The sequence below is a fragment of the Chroicocephalus ridibundus genome, chromosome 1 (genome assembly GCF_963924245.1).
Source record: "Chroicocephalus ridibundus chromosome 1, bChrRid1.1, whole genome shotgun sequence".
NCBI lineage: Eukaryota > Metazoa > Chordata > Aves > Charadriiformes > Laridae > Chroicocephalus > Chroicocephalus ridibundus.
This window is the reverse complement of record NC_086284.1, coordinates 92,816,288-92,832,871: the sequence shown is the minus strand read 5'-3', so window position 1 is coordinate 92,832,871 and position 16,584 is coordinate 92,816,288. Positions and strand designations below refer to the sequence as shown.

The 16,584-nt window shown below is 37.0% G+C and overlaps 1 protein-coding gene across 4 annotated transcripts in view; it reads left to right on the top strand.

Annotated features, from left to right (window-relative positions):
• DMD (dystrophin) overlaps nt 1-16,584 on the top strand; it is a 1,176,878-nt gene that overhangs the window by 1,034,888 nt on the left and 125,406 nt on the right. For all 4 annotated transcript variants that reach the window (XM_063343608.1, XM_063343591.1, XM_063343600.1 and 1 more), the window contains one exon: nt 8,882-8,960. In XM_063343608.1, the coding sequence (XP_063199678.1) occupies nt 8,882-8,960 (79 nt within the window). The remainder of the gene's footprint in view (nt 1-8,881; nt 8,961-16,584) is intronic.

The following is a 16,584-nucleotide window of genomic DNA, read 5'->3' as shown; positions in this document are numbered from 1 at the left end:
GGTTGGTACTCAAGGATCACCTTCTGCAAGCTCAAAACTGGTCCATCCTGAAAAGCAGGAAGTCAAGCGAGAAATCCAAGAGGCCTGTGTGGATGAACAGGGAGATCCAGGCAAAATTCAAACATAAAAAAGGAATATACAGAATATACAGAAAGTGGAAGCATGGACAGGTACCTTGGAAGGAATATATAGGCACTGTCTGAGCATACAGAGATGTGGTTAGGCAAGCCACAGCCCGCTTAGAGTGGAATGTAGTGAGGGATGTCAATGGGTATTTATATATTTGAAGCTAATGTAAATTGTTGAATTGAAAACTTTTTAATTGGTGCAGTGCTGTTTTGTGAAAAAATAGTTGTTATTGATCATAATTTGAAAAATTACTTTCTTGGTATACCATAAAATTCTTCAAGGATTTTGTCAGAAAAATAGTTCAGATTGATTAAATTACATAAAAAAGCAATATTAAAAGAGAATTAATGTGGCTGGGAAGTAAAGAATGTGAAACCTTTGTTAATAAAATGCTCAAGAATGGAGGAGTGCACAGCAGTTTCTTGTACTTTTAAAAGGCGAGTCTATGCTCAGCTTATATCCGTTTCATAAAATATTTTATACCTAACAAAAATGCATGAATAGAAATGAGGAACATACAGTGATGTGAAAGCCAATTCCCTTGTAGAACCCCCACCAGCGTGTGTGATGGCTTGTACAGCAGCAATGGAGATGTCAAATGCTAGGCCTCTCTGACAGAACAAAACAAGTAATGTTTTCTAAGAGAATGTTTTCCTAAAGATGTTTGTTCCTAAGATTTCAGAGGGTTTACAAGTGTTTTATTCCCTCTAAATTTGAATGTTTTTGTTATTTAAACCGTAAGACCTAACGTTCTTTCCTTAGGCATAGAGATACACAAAGCCTGCAGTTCACTGCTTTAGGATTATAAAACAAAAGCCTAAGAAGCAATGACTGGTTATTCACAGTAGACATATTAAGTCAAGGAGATTGTTCTTTTATTTACTGTTTTCTAAGGCTCTATGCCCAGGGCTTTAAGATGTTTCCTGAATTTTTATTACATTTTATTCTCTTGTTTCATCTGAAGAGTAAAAAAAGCAGTCAGGGTACAATACATATATCCTACTAGATTTTAGGATTTCTTTTTTTTTTTTACTGAAAGGAGAATTGCATGAAGTCACTCAGATTTCAATCTGCTGAAGTATACATGACCCAGAAATCTTGGAATTTGAATTTAATCTTTGTAACAGCTGTAAATGCCTGTGAGTAACACTACATTTATCTATTTTTTTTTCTTTCACGTGGAAAATAAGCACGCGTCACATTAATTTTAACACTTTAAAAATATTTCAGATTACAGAACTTTTCACCAGGAAACTAATTGTCCTTTCCTGTGCTTTCGGCTCAGTAAATATCAAGACTTAAACCTGGTGTTCAGCAGCTGAGAACAATGACTGTCAATTGCCTTTTCCCCAGATGTTCCTCATTAAGAGCACAAAGTGTGCTTATTTAAATCCATCCTTATCCCCTAATATATAAGGAATAGCGAGTGGCTGAATTCAGTAGCTATTGGAAGTACGGTAGATCACATCTTCCTGTTTATTGATTTGTAAAGAACAGCCTTGTACTGCTTTGGCAGCTCTGAGTCAGTGAGAGAAAAGAAAGAAGCTTTTCAGCTCTTGGGAGGAGAATTGCTGGGTAACATTAAAGAGGGTCTTGTAGAAGCCAATTTCCTTTGATATGCAGTCAAATGGGACGCAATTGGAGTCAAGGTCAGGAGGCTATGGAAATGCTATGAATGTGGTGGGAGAATTAAAGGAGTGTTATTTTAATAAGTATTGTATGTATGCATGCATGCTTATTAATACAGAAAACTGCCCTTTGCATGAGAACAGCTTTTAGTGAAGCAAACTTTGAAAAAGGAGATTGTGTATCGTTTTGCTGCTGCAGTAAATATAGCTGTTTAGATGAGAATCTTCTATTCTTTTCCTTCTTTCCTCGGCATTTTTCTTTAGAATCCCAGTCACGTTCAGCCATTCAACAATTGTCTTAACTCTTCATATTTTGCCTTTTTTTAACTAGTGATCTCATTTCTACTCTCATGTTAATAAGTAGTAAAAATTGCTACTTGCATACCTTCCTATAATTTGCTTGCATTTGGGGCAGCATAATTATGTAATTAGTGTCTCTATATTATGCTGTTTGTGCCCTTAGATGCCCTTACAAAAAGGATATTTTTTTGACCTCAGAAGAGTTTAGGCTGTTGCTGTGTTTCAAGTGAATAATAATTTGAAGAAGTTAACCTCAAAAGTAAATGTCTAACTGCATTGAGTGGGACATATGGTATCTAACTGACCTCCCCACTCTTCTATTAGTGATCTTAAAATAAAAAGTGAAGTAATTTGACAAAATAGAACTTAATGAAACCCGTTCCCCCTCCCTTACTTGAAGTTGTGTTCTTGATGAATTGAAAGACATTCTAATATTTGCCTATATCTGTTATATTTTATTTAGAAGTGAGAAGATGCAGGGAAATCTGGTGAGAAAAAGTTCTGTTTTCTTTTAGGGAAAAACAAAACATTTTTCTCTATGCCTTCTGTTGGGATTCTAGCACTTGGCTAGAGTGTCAGTAGATCTAGTAACGGTGAATCAGGAAGAGGGAGAATTGAAATATTTTTTCCATTATAGCACTAATAATCCCCTATTAAAATAGCACATGACGCTATTAAGTCCTTTCAATGACAGCATGGTTTGGCTTAGAAACAGGGGTAGTAGAACCTGCTGTTTGTTTCCATGAGCATCAAAGACAAAAAGGTCTTTTTTCCTAGAAAGAATAAAAGTCAACTTAGAAATTGCAGATGTGTAATGAAGTGTGCAGAGCAAGGATAGAAAGGAAAAAAAAAAAAGCAGCTTATTGCCTTACTTTGCTTGGCAAATCAGGATATTTCTAAAGAGATACACCTAGAAAGAGCCCCAAGAGATATAACACGCGAAGATATGTGATGTACGATTGTATAGACTTCTCATTTGCTAGTTTCGTGTTTTCAATTACATTGTCTTTTCAGATAATGTTGTCACTGGTGTCACATGTAGAGTTGTTTTGGGGTGGGCTGTTGTTGTTTTGTTTTGTTTTTAAGTGAATGAAAACAAATAACCACTCTATCAACAGAATAGGTTTAGATTCATTGTTCTGCACGTTGTTTGTTCTAAAGCACTCACATCTCTTCCTAGCCTTTTAGGAGAAAATTGACAGTTATTTTCAATTATGGCAACTTGATCACCCTACAAGAGACTAATGGATGCTAATTTAACCTTTTTTTCTGTAATAACCTTCTTTATTTCCTTGCTTATCAAATATTCTGAGAAGAATGTATATATTACAAACATATGTGATTACAGTTTAAAAATTAGAACCAGAAAAAAATTATTAAATCTTTTTACAGGAAATAGTCTTTGCAAGATAGTAATGCTTTCAAGCAGGGAGAGATGAGTGTATAATGCATGTTTTTAGCTATTTTGCTAGCACGGCAGCAGTCGAACTGAAATGTGTTATAGTACAGCAGAGGTGGGTTTTGTTACAGTGTCATTTAGGAAGAACTGTAGGTGTTTCTGCTTTTTTGCTCAAGAGCGTGCATTTGCACGTTTACCATTCACATGGGCCAGGACAGCCAAACGCAGCTGCCTGCTAGATCTCTTTAAGAAGCACTGCAAGAGATGTTATTTGAATATATCAAGAAGGGAGATACATGAATAGTGTTTAATAGATACCTAACATTTTAGTATTTTTGTATGCTTTGTTCTTCATCGTTATAAAAGGGTGTGTCCAAACAGAGGACTGTGATAAAGAAGAGAATTGATTTGTAATTCAGATGTGATTCTTGGATTACAGTTTGGAACCCACAACATTCTATTTCTGAATTGCCGCGGTACGAGCAAGGGTGGAGGCGTTCATGTATTCACCTGTAACATTCCCCATTTGCCTGGTGTCTTCTCTCTACATGTCATCACCAGCTTCATTGGCCATTTGTCTGTGACCATTTAAGATTCATAAGTAAGACTTTTTTTGATTAAGTTCCCTCCAAAGTTTGTTGAATGTGAATTCTCTAAGCGTGCTGAGTGCAAATGGGCATCCAGCCAGCCACCTTCGCTCATGCAGCACTGGAGCCACTCATTTTGCAGAGCACCTTTTATCCTAGTGATCAGAGAGAGTCTGTCCAGGAGGGAAGCGTCCCAGGGGTAGTTTCCTCTACTGAACTTGTTCAGTTGAACATCAAAGCTATGGGGAAGACTGGGGCAGGGTTAAGCCACAGTGCTAGACCTAGGCTGAGTATTATGTTGTCCCAGTATGGAATTTGTGTGCTTTTATAGCTCTCTGCTGAAGTCACTTTTTCTTTGCAGGCTTTAACCAATGTGTTGAGGTGTGCCAGCTTCTTCCATCACATCTTTCTGACTATCTCAGCAACGCCAGCACACCTTAATAGGTGGTGTTAGGTACTTTTTGAGAACATGGAAAATACTAAGAATCAAACATCAGTAAATCTTGATCCAGGCCTGTTTTGCAGCGTGGACATAAGCACAAAAGAAGGCTTTAGATATAATAAAAATGTTCTCAGTTAAAACCCAGCAAAATTTAAAAAAAAAAAAAAAAATTTAATGGTAGACCCAAGTTCAATCCATGAAATCCTTTTATAATTTCAGTGGAGCTGTTATAACAAGTGTTTTCAAGGTTGATCCCCAATATTAAGTATCTAAAAACTATTCCTAACAACTGCATGACATAGCTTTGCTTTTGTTATTGTCATAATTTGTTTATCTGAACCCGATTATGTATTCAGTTCACATAGCTGCATTCAAATGATGTGAAATAGAACTTCGTTCATCAAATGTTTGCAAAGTCTTTAAAGGAGAGGAATTTAAATAACTTTACTTTTTTTTTATTCGCCTATTTGTTTAGCAGAAGCTGTTTGCGTTCCAAGTCAGTATCGCTTAAAATCAGTATAGGATTTTTAATATTACCATCTTCAGCTTCAAGTATAATATTTACTGCACTACTGTGGCTCTTTCATTTGTCATGATTGAAAGAAGATAAATATTATGTAAAACAGTGGATTAAATAAATAATGGAAATGCATGTCTCTTCAAGCATGCATCCTCAGTGAAGAAAAGCAACAGTTGAAGTATCCCAATTACAGAAAATCCTGATTTTTTTTTTTTTTTTTTTTAAGTCAAAATCAGATGTAAAAAGACTTTGGTTTGTTAAAACCAAATTCTTGTATCTTGATTCAGATAAAGTAATATCTGACTTTTTAGAAATCCACCTATTGATTTTTTTAGTAGCATTACTTACAGAGAAATACTGTAGAGAGTTTTACCTGAAAGATACCCAAATCAAATCCACAGTCCCATCTTGCATGTTATGTACTGGTAACAGTGCCTTGAAAATTATTACTTTTTGCACATTAGTCTGACTAACCTCATACTAGAAGGGAGAGACTACCAAAGTCAGAAGACATAATTTTTCCTTTGGCTATTGAGATATGGTGGGGGGGTGGTATTTGCAAAACTTCATTGACAGTATAAATGTTTTCTTCCATTTAAAGTAAGGAAAATGAGTGCTTGAATCGGCTTTAAAATTTTCCTGTTTTCTTCACACACAGCTTCAGTTCTTCACAACATCATTTTTTTTTTCTAAGGGAAACTGCACTTGGTTCAGGGGCGTAGCATACAAAAATGCATAGGATACTGTTTGTGCTTGTATTAGAAGAACCTATTTCACTTGACTTGGAAGAAAACAAGACAAAATTTAAAATTTGAGAATTACATATGGCTTGGTTTTGAAAATGAATTTAAAAAAAAATTTACATGCCAGTGAGATTTTTTTTTTTTCAACATTTGCAATTCAGTTATGAAGGCTTGGGTGGATATGGTTCTCCTTCTCCAGGGTATAAACCACAAAGCCAAATGCAACTTTGATTTTATTGTATCAGACAAACATTCTTCTGAAACCTTAAGTAATCATTGTTCAGGTGGGGGTTTTTTAATTGTTCAAAATAACCCCAGTTATTGTGGGTTCAAATTCTATTATTTTATCATTTACATCTTAGTCTTGGTAAAATTCACAGAGACTGACTGCAATAATCTTCCTTGCTCTACCATCAACAGTGCGTTCGTCTTTTGGCACCTATAAGGTAGTATGCCAATACATCAATAAGTGATATTTCCTGGCAGCCAAATGGAATAACTTCATATGTTCTCAGGTGATACTTCCTGGAGAATACTCAAGATTTACCAATGTTTTATTCGTCTCTCAATTGACAAAATCTACCTCTAGACTGAGGTATTTCCTGGCTCACATCCAAGGCTGTTCGGTTTGAAAGTTAACTCTGCAGTGTGTAAGGTATTTTATTTTGCTGGATGGGCATATAAGGCTAAAAATCTCAGTTTAATAATTTTGTGCAGCTCAAAGCTCACATGGATGTTTTGAAGTGATTGAAATTCTCAGTTTTAGCACACTTGAAGTCGTATGGGCTGTGAGCTGATAGTGGTCGCGCATACCAAACAGTTCCCATACTCTATTCTGACCACAAGCTGGCTGTTGTCATTCTCCTACATGAAGCACTGCTCCCCACTTTGTAGAGCTCTCCTTCTCTTTAGAGAATCTGCACGCCAGAAAATACTTTTTCCATCCTAGTTGACTAATCGAAGAGTAAATGCTAATATAAAAGAGGAGCCTTATGTTTCTTTTCTAACCAATCATGTCCTAATAATAAAATAGGTATGTTATGAGGTTTATTTTAAGAGGATTACAAAGAGCAGATATAATTCCATTAACACTTTTCCAGGTTTTTTTTTATTTGCATGTGTCTGTTTTATGTATGTTTAAAGTTATCATCCTAGTCTTCATTGAAAAGCCATTAAAAATAGTATTGAAGTAGAATAGTATTGAAGCATAGTTTATGCTTCAATAACTTAAGCTAATGATATTGATGACCAGAAGCAGTCCTATTATTGTTCTCTATGCACTTAAAGACTTCTCTAGCTTATATCTATGCTGTGAATTAGGTGTGAACTCAAGACGAAAGCCAATCTTGAATGAAGCATTGCTTAACAGAACATCTGTCCATGCAATTCACTCTAGGCTTAAATTGTCCTTTATCCAGATGCCTTCTGCTCACAGTTTCAGAAGTTATCCAGAGTTCAGCCTCTTCCTAGGCTTAGTTTTGTCTAGCTAAGCAATCAGCAAGATCAAACAGAAAAAGCACTGGTCATAGGACTGAGCCAGAATGTGCCTGCCTTAAACCTACCAATACAAGTGTTGCTCTGTGAGCACTTTTGGATTCAAGAGAACAGTAGAAGTAAGAACAGAGGCCTCATGGTGATACGTTGGTAGCTGAGCTATGTGGGGAGGTGCTGGTCAACAGGGACTACCAAAAAGTTGTGTTGATTGTGTCTGGGTGTAGGAAGCCGGAAGAGAAAAGAAGGCATAGAAATGGAGGAAGCTGCAGGAAAAGCATCTGAAAAATGGCTTGAGGAAAGAAAGGAAGGGGGGCTTTTTGGTCATAGTGTCAGTTCTGAAACTGTAAGCAAAAAAAATTCACGTCCTGATGTTAAATTTCTGTTGTGTTTGGTGAAACCAGATTTTGGGTGCTAGGGGTTATTGGCAAACAAACACAGCCATAACAAAGAGCTAGTCAATTCTATCATTTTTCCCTTCTAACTGAATCATGCCCAGTTATTATACAATTGCTCCTTCCTATCACCAACCAAAAAAAAATAATCCCTAAAAGTATAAAAATGTGGATTGCTTTTTATTCATGCAACCTATTTGTTTCCTTGTTACGTATCTCACAATTAGGACAATAGGAACAGATCAATCACTTTTACCTTCTGCTTTGCCAGTCTCGGTACGACACTGTCTTACAGGCAATATTTAAGTTAAGTGAATGTGCTTCCTATCAGTTATCTTACATAGTGCATTTCTAAAACATTCTATCACTATTTTCAAACATTCTGCCTTGCTTTACCTAATCCTATTCTTAGGTCTAACTTAATGATGGTACCCTTTTAGCATATAGGCTACAAAGCTCCTGGTAGATGTCATTCGTAAGCTATGGCATCTTATAGCAACGACCCCCTCTTGGCTGCTTGCTTGATACTTTGCTGGGATTTTCAAGGGTAAAGATAAAAGCAATCTTACCTTACCAACTAGCATCTGTGTTTTCATGCAATACACCAACCCAACAAAACATTAGTAACAACATGTTCTTCAAAGGACTCTTCCAAGGAAAGGGTTGGGGGTGTGTGTGTGTGTGTGGTGGTGTAGGATTTAACTGATTAAAAAAAAAAAAGAGAAGCGTTTACACCAGCTGCTCTTTGGTTACCCTCATTTCAGCACTCGGCTAAAATACAGTGATCATGTCCACGTTATAAGAGATTATATTTCACATGCTGATTCATAATAGTACATTCTCAAAAAGTACTTTCGAGGTAGTTCTGTAAAAGTATTGATATAGAAGAAGGTTCTGACTTCAATATTGGCAAGCAACAGTCGTATTCAATTCAGGTACATAAAGTCAAGTGAATTTGCTATACCTTTATTTATCAGCCTTTTAATTTTCAACTTGTTCTAGCATCGGTTAAAGTTGGGGGGGGGGGGGGCGGGAAACAACAAAGAAACAAACCCAAACCTTTTTTGACCTCCTTTCTTCTGGGTAAGACACACTGAATCTCAGTTAAGCCCTGAGGGTTAACAATTGTTGCAGGAGCCTGCTTAATTTTAAACAGAATGTTCTCCAATGAAAAAGGTATCTGACTGTAGTTGCTACTTGTTACTTGCTTAGAAGAGGGTCATTTTTTTTTTCTCCTCTCTTAACAGGTGGCCATTGAGGAACGCGTCAGGCAACTGCACGAAGCTCACAGGGATTTTGGCCCCACTTCCCAGCATTTTCTTACCAGTGAGTAATTTCCCACTTTTCTTGCTCAGCTGCACACACAGTTAATTGATATTTTTGTAGCCATGTGCCAATTATTGTTGCTATGAGTTTCTATTTTAGATTGTATTATAATGGTTTTCAGTTTTTTATTACTGGGAGACGAAGACTGTTAAATAAATTGATATAGTCCAGGGTAAAAGGAAAATATCTGCCAGTATCGAGTCTGTTTGTTCATACATCTGTCAGTGCAAGGATGGCCTTCATTGTTTGAAGGTTCTCTTTTAGGACTAGCAAATTAAAATTTTGTTCAAAATTGTAGGAGTTTCTGATGATTGTAAAAGACAAAGGATTAAAAAAAAAATAGTTTAGTTTATCTGTTCAAAGAAATATTCAGCTCTGAAAAGGGGCAAAATAAGACCTGCAAGAAAAATATTTTGCAGGATTTGATTGCTTAGCAGAGAAGTGAGAGGATCAAAACCATAGTGGGAAAGTTGGCAGAAGGATGGCAGTTAAGTAAACTTTTTACAACTCTGCATAAAATATAATTGCAGTAATATTCCCACTCCACCTCCACACATGCTCTTTTATCAAGGGTGTTTTGAAGTACACTGAAAGACAACTTGAAACACCTTCAAAGCTACGAGGCAGTGACTAAAGTGAAGCTTCTTAAAGACCGTGTCTTTTCTATTGTACTTCAATTAGGGAAAGTAAACAGTAAAACTTTATTTAAGAGATTATATCAGCAGAACAGAACGTAGTCACAGGATAATGGTCTTCTACATGCAGAGGGACAAGCTATCCAGACATCAGAAATAGATGTTACTATTATTGCACAGCTACATTGACAGTAGGGTAGAGGACAAACTTTTCTTCAGATAATACTGTGTTGTAATTTTAATTGGTTAACCATTTTTCCACTAAAAATCTCAATGGAAACCTGAAAATTGTCAGTGGGGTGAACTGTAGATTCAAACCCAGAGTTGATGTTGTGCCATATAAGCACAATGCAGGCTCACAGTGATTCAGCCCTCCATCTTATTTTATCAAATTATGATCCTGGGAAGAAATAAGCCCTATTTTTGGAATTTCTATTACTTTTTCAAAATTTCTTTTAATTGACTCTTATTCACTGGGAATAATCTGTCAGCTCAATATATATAACTGCAGATCAGGCTTGTCAAGACTGAACATGTGAGAGTTATGGGTATATGACAAGAATGCAATAAGTAAGCAGATGCGTGTTTTTGTTATGACACACAGTGTGTTCCTGATGAAAGAATAAATTTAAGGGTTAATTAAGCCAGCCTATATGGCTATCTGGAAGAGACGAGAGTGACCTGAACTATGTTATCACAATGATCAGCACATCATTGTTCTGTGCCAGTGCTGAGTGCAGCCAGACAACTTGTGTAACAGTTCTGTCTATACCTATTCTGCCTTAGTGATAAGTGATAAACTAGATAAAAGTGATAAACTAGATCAATCTAAAAGTTTCTCAGTGTTACGATAGTCACCTTTCTTAGCCCACCCACCATTAGTGAGACGCTGAGACAATATATTATTCTTCTGTGTACTAACCAGAGTCAGCAAAGAGTGGAAATCATTCTGGACACTTCTCACCGCTTGAGGATTGCTTTAGGAAAAGGAGCCAGGTGAAAACGTGTTGACTTTGGAAATAGTCAAATCACTGAGAAAAAACAGATATGTGAAGTTGTTCGTTCTCTCTCTTAGATGTGTGTGCAAATATATGTGCAAATACACATTTTTACATGTGCATGCAAAAGTTAGGTATTTGAAAATGTTCAGTCACTGAAAACCATCAGTGTGTCTGTCTATCAGTCTCTTCTTTCATAAGTATCAAGTTCCCCCGTATCAAGTGTTATTACTACACCTAATATCATGCTTTTACATGCTTTTCATGTACTACCTGTGCTGCATCCCTACAACGATGGAAGCAGATCTATTGGAGAGGTAGTGCTGCAGGAGAGAGTGCCAGAATCTTTGCTATCTAGCATGAGTCTTGTTTCTGTATCTGTACTTTTGGGGATGAACAAGTGAAACATAATGGTTGCCAAACAGAATTGGGCAGGTCAAATGACGGTGAACTTAATGGCTTGTAAACAATCTTTCAGTTCATGGCAGAGTCCCAGTTGGATCAGTCTAGCTGTGGCAACAACAGTGAAAAGATGAAGCATGATAGTTCTACTCTCTGGTTTTATTTTATAAGCTCGACTCACAAAGCATTGTTATCTAAGGAACTGAGATACACATAAGATCAATGCAAACTGTAATAAGTAGGGAAAATAAGCCATTTATTGGCTATTTCATACCTAATTTATATGCCAGTAATAATCAGTTCATCCTCTCAAACTCAACATCAGCTTTCCCTCTAGCACACATGCTTTCTAACCTTAAGGTGCAAGTGATGAACTTCAGCTTCCAACTGTGTTTACATACTTCTATGAAAAATTGTCCTTTTACTGTTGATCTACGTTTAAATAGCTCTGCAAAAAGAGTGGTACTGTAGTGAAGTTCGTGTTAAATCAGTGACTGAATTGCATTTCTCTCCTACCTGGAAGAAATAGATATGAGCTTCTAATCTACGGTAATGTTTTTATGTATTCGTTACCATTTTATATGTAGAAATTACAGCCTCAATTGTCTGTTTCTGCTTGGTTGGAACTGGAGCTGCTTAGGACTGTTGAAAACCTAGCCCAAAAATAATGGGGGAGTGATGCAGGGACCTCATTCATCATGCTGTGTGCAGGCAAGGAATCAAGTGATAGTCCCTGTTTCTAAGCACTTGCAGCCTGTTCTAAGAGCTATTCTTACAGCTATTTCTGAGAGACATGGGAAGGAAGGTGTGAGCTAGAGAGAAGAGGACTGAAAAAGAAAAGGGAAAAAAAAGTCTCCTCCTTTGTAGCATTTTTTAAATTTAGGGACACCTTTACTCCGTTGTCCTTTCATGCAGTTTGACCTTTTCTTTCCACTCTTTCTTCTTCTAAATGACCAATGACAGTGTTTATATGTACTGGATAATTCAGAGGTCTCCCGGTTGTCAGTTAAAGTAACGACAAAGGAGCTAGGACACTTGTGTCTCTATACTAGGGCTTTGGGCTGCCCTCAAGTATGAAGGGCTGCCACCAAAACTGGCCATTACCTCTCTGCTAGCACAAGAACTTGCCCCTCTCTAGGCCTCCTACATTTTATTTTTTTTTCTGGGCTCTCTCACCTCAGCCCTCAATCTTCTGATCAGTCCTTCATGCTTCCCCAAGCTCATTTCACTCTGCCAGTCTCCGCAGAGTCCCAGCTCCTCCTCACTTTATTCCTTGCCAAGGACAGAGAGACTCCCAGCATTCACAGCAATAGCTATTTAAGTTCTAGCTGGTAAATGTGATGCGTGTGCAAGACATCACATCATGAATCCACAGAGTGAGTTTGTTGGGTTTGAAGGTTTTGCTGTTTAATTAGAATTATCTAAATCAGGCTGTGGAAAAAAAAAAAAGCAAAAAAAAAATCTCCTTTCTGTTAAAGACAAACTGGTAAATATTTAGCAAAGTAATTTAAAATATCTGTGATCCTTTCATGGTTGATGGTGCTTAATTTGGAAACTATGTGCAGTAACTGAAGTGTCAAAAAGAATACCTGCAAATTCCAAACATAATCCCAGCTCCAGAGTTTTCAGTGACTCCTCTGGAATAATTTTACTTTTTTGATTTCCCTTTTATTTTTTTCTGTCGTGCTGCCTCTTACAAAGAATGAGATTCATTGTCTCTTGTTGGAGGACTCGCCTATATTTGTCACAACAGTTGCTACCTTTTTTTGAGATGCAAAATGAGAGGTAGGATTGATGTGAGACTACTTTTAATATCATTGGCTGTGCTAGCCAGCCTCCCATCAATCCTGTTTGTAATGTAATAGCTCATTTGCTTGCGTTACTTGTGATCACTGAAAAATAGAAGGTATTACATCTTTTAAAAGCATAAGTAAACCTTGTAATTTACTGTCCAGCTCCAGTATGAGCCATCTGTTAGTATGTATAGCATGTCAATGAAGCGACTGCATGAAATAGTGCTCAGATATAACTGGCAATTACTTACGAGTGTGACTGGGAGATCCCGGGTGCTGCTTGTGGTTCCCAAGCTCAGAGAACACAGGTTTCTGTCAAGGCAAAGAACTTGGAAATACGAGGAAGAGAAAGAAGACTTAGGTTTGCGAGTCTAAAAGGCTGATTTACATCTAGCTAACATTTTGTGGTTTGTATTTCCCAGGCTACAAGCTTCTGCTACCTGGATACATCAATACTAGACTCTTAAATCTGCATACCTAAATATGTGCTAGGAACTATATTTTAATTGAAAATACCTGACTATGCCTTTAAGTTTTGGACTTCCAAGCAGAAACAGCATTGACTTCAACATGAAATGAGGCAACTGTGGCAGCTTTCATTCAGAAACAGAAAAGTGGTGAATGCTGGAGTCAACAGTTTGTTTTTCAAGCTAGCGATCAGAGTGCATCTGCTGCATTTCATGTCAGACAATTGTTTCTCGAAAACAAAAAAAATTACGATCACAGGCGTGGGCTATGTAACCTAGGTCACTTCTGGATAAGCTCAGAGCGTTAGGGTTCAGATGTGGTTTGTTTCTGGGCCTTTGTGTTTTCCTTTGGTTATTTAGGCCGCACTACTGAGAAACTGGAGATGTGGGTCTGAATTCCTTCAAGCTGGGAGAGAAGTCAAGTGCTCATGTCTCCCACGTTCAGGGTGACTGCTTAGATTATTATGCAAAGCAAAGATTAGTGAAGCTCTTTCTTGCACAGGCAAATGTCTTTAAAAGGGCAAGTCCTGCTAATTAAGACATCTGAATCCAAAAATGACAGGGCTCTAGGCCTCCTAAGACACTTTAATCATCCACCTGATGGATTATTTTCCAGTGCTAACATCTATATCTTTCTCTCTTATTTCTCACTGCATACATTATATTATATTGTCTTCCAGATATCACTTTTGACATGCACACATTGAAGAACATGTCCATTCATCCATGTCTTCTGGATATATGATTTAATATTTTTAGATATCACATTGAATGCTTTCAATAGAAAATACTACCAGGGAGTACTATAAAGATAGAGGATAAACGGTCACAAAAGAATCAGCCTAACTCTGAGAACTCTCTGGGAGCAAAGGGATTTTATTATTGCACGTAAATATGGTCACATTAGCTAGAGGAGCCTGATTGCTAGAAAACTTTTTTTTTTTCCCTACTTTTGTATAAATGCAAGGTGACTGCATGTGCTTCTGAAGAAGGAAAAAAGAAAACTATTAAAGTATCAACAAAAAAAAAAGTCCACTTCATAGGTCTTGCCATTATTATGATCATGGTGATTTTGTAGCAGCACTGGGCACAAATTCATCCTCAAGACTTGTGTGATGGGTAGATCAGGTTTAAAGTTAAGGGAAAGTGTCTTTAGTCCATTTCTTCCTTGTTCAGAATATTGTGACCATAGCTACATAGCTACAACTTTTGGCAGTGATAGCCTTTGCCTGACTGCAAAAGGTTTTTAAGAGAAATATAACATTGGCATATTTTGAGAGAGTGTCTTTATTCTTACTTTTGAAATAAAATTAGTAGAATTAATTTTACAGTGGAAGTATGTCATCAGGTCATATAATCACTAGTCCTTCTCATTGGCTTTAATTTTTCCATTATATTTTCTTCTCAGAAAAACCATGGAGAATCTCTCCATAAAACTTAATATATTTGATTCACAATGAAATGGAATATATGGAATTCCAGCTTTATACCTATGTTTTCCTTGTCCCTCCACTTTTGTGCTAAGTGAGCCTCTCCACTATAATACATTGGACTATGAATTTCTGAACAAAATGAAGTCACTTTTGAAATGATGATGTTCTCCCTCTCTCTTCACCTGGAAGCAGCCAATTTTCCCTTGTAATTAACATCTTGTGCTTGTAAAAAAAAAAAAAAAAGCTTCCAGAAAAAAAAAAGAACCCTACACTTTAGAATTGTAGTTAAAAATAATTATTTCTATCTCTCTCTCTTGTTTTGTTTGTTTTCATTTGTCATCAATTAAAAAAATACTGTATAGTATTTATTTTAAAGCAGATTTTTGGGGGTGAGTAATCAGGAAAATTACTGTCTTTTTTTTTTATAGCAGCCTAATTAATTTCTATATTTTATCCTTGGTTGGTAGGCAGTCCTATATTCTGCAATGCTAAATAATTTGCAAGTAATCAAATGATATTTTTCTACTCTTAATGAGTATAAGACTCAAAACATGGGTTATTGCCTCTTATACGTTTGTCCGCTACTACATTTTCTATGAATTACTATGTTGCTAAGACAGAATCTTCCCTCTCCGTATTTTAGTCTTTTTGAAGTAATATAGTATCTGCAAAGCCTAAACAAAAACTACATCATTTTTTACACCACCAAGTTTAACTCTGATGCATTTAACCATGTGCCCATGTTGTCATGAGATGTACATTGTGTTCAGTTCAGGGCATTTCTTTGTCCTCGAACTCCAGGACTGTGGTACAATAGAGATATTTTATATACGTGTATTATAACTTTCCTGTTATGTGAGATACGGAATATTTATCAAATATTAACTTTTCTATTAATCTAATTCCATTTCCATAAAAACCACCACTAATTTGATTAGGTCATTTTATGCCCTCATTTGATGAGCTGGTTTTAGAGATTTTATTTTTAAGAGCATAAGAATGCAACAAATGTTACCAGTATGAAGTACCTGTTACTTCGCATACATCAATACAGACTATATCACTTTGCTGTGTTTCGTGCGGTATTTATTTCTTAAACAAATAGATGCTTGTATTTTTTCCATTTTACAGTAGTGTGACATTTAAGAAAACGAGCATTAGATGGATTTTGTATTTTGCATTACAAGTGGCATTTGGAAACTTCTGGAAACACTGTTCGTGATTAAAGGTGTGCATTATTTAGGTCATATCATATTATGTTGACCCGAGGCTGCAGGTGAGAAACCTTAAGTTGGCCATAAAGATTCCAGCAGGAAATGCAGGATGGAAAGGTGTCTTTCATAACTCTTGTAAAATAACCATCGTTATAATTGGCCCTCATCAAGTGCTGAACTTCTCATGACTAACAAGCATAGAATCATAGAATTGTTAGGGTTGGAAGGGACCTTAAAGACCATCTAATTCCAACCCCCCTGCCATGGGCAGGGACATCTCCCACTAGACCAGGCTGCTCAAAGCCCCATCCAGCCTGGCCTTGAACACCTCCAGGGATGGGGCTTCCACCACCTCTCTGGGCAACCCATTCCAGTGTCTCACCACCCTCGTGGTGAAGAACTTCTTCCTAACATCCAGTCTGAATCATCCCATCTCTAGTTTTAATCCATTGCCTCTGGTCCTACCATTACCCGACATCCTAAAAAGTCCCTCACCAGCTTTCTTGTAGGCCCCCTTAAGATACTGGTAGGCCACTATAAGGTCTCCCCGGAGCCTTCTTTTCTCCTCCCTTCCTCAAGTTGGTTAGAAGTGTTCTGAAAATGGTATATTCAGTAAACGTCTGCATGTGTGTTACAGCAACAGACAGTACTGCGGGCGTTGCAGGGAAGTAGTGAGCGCTTG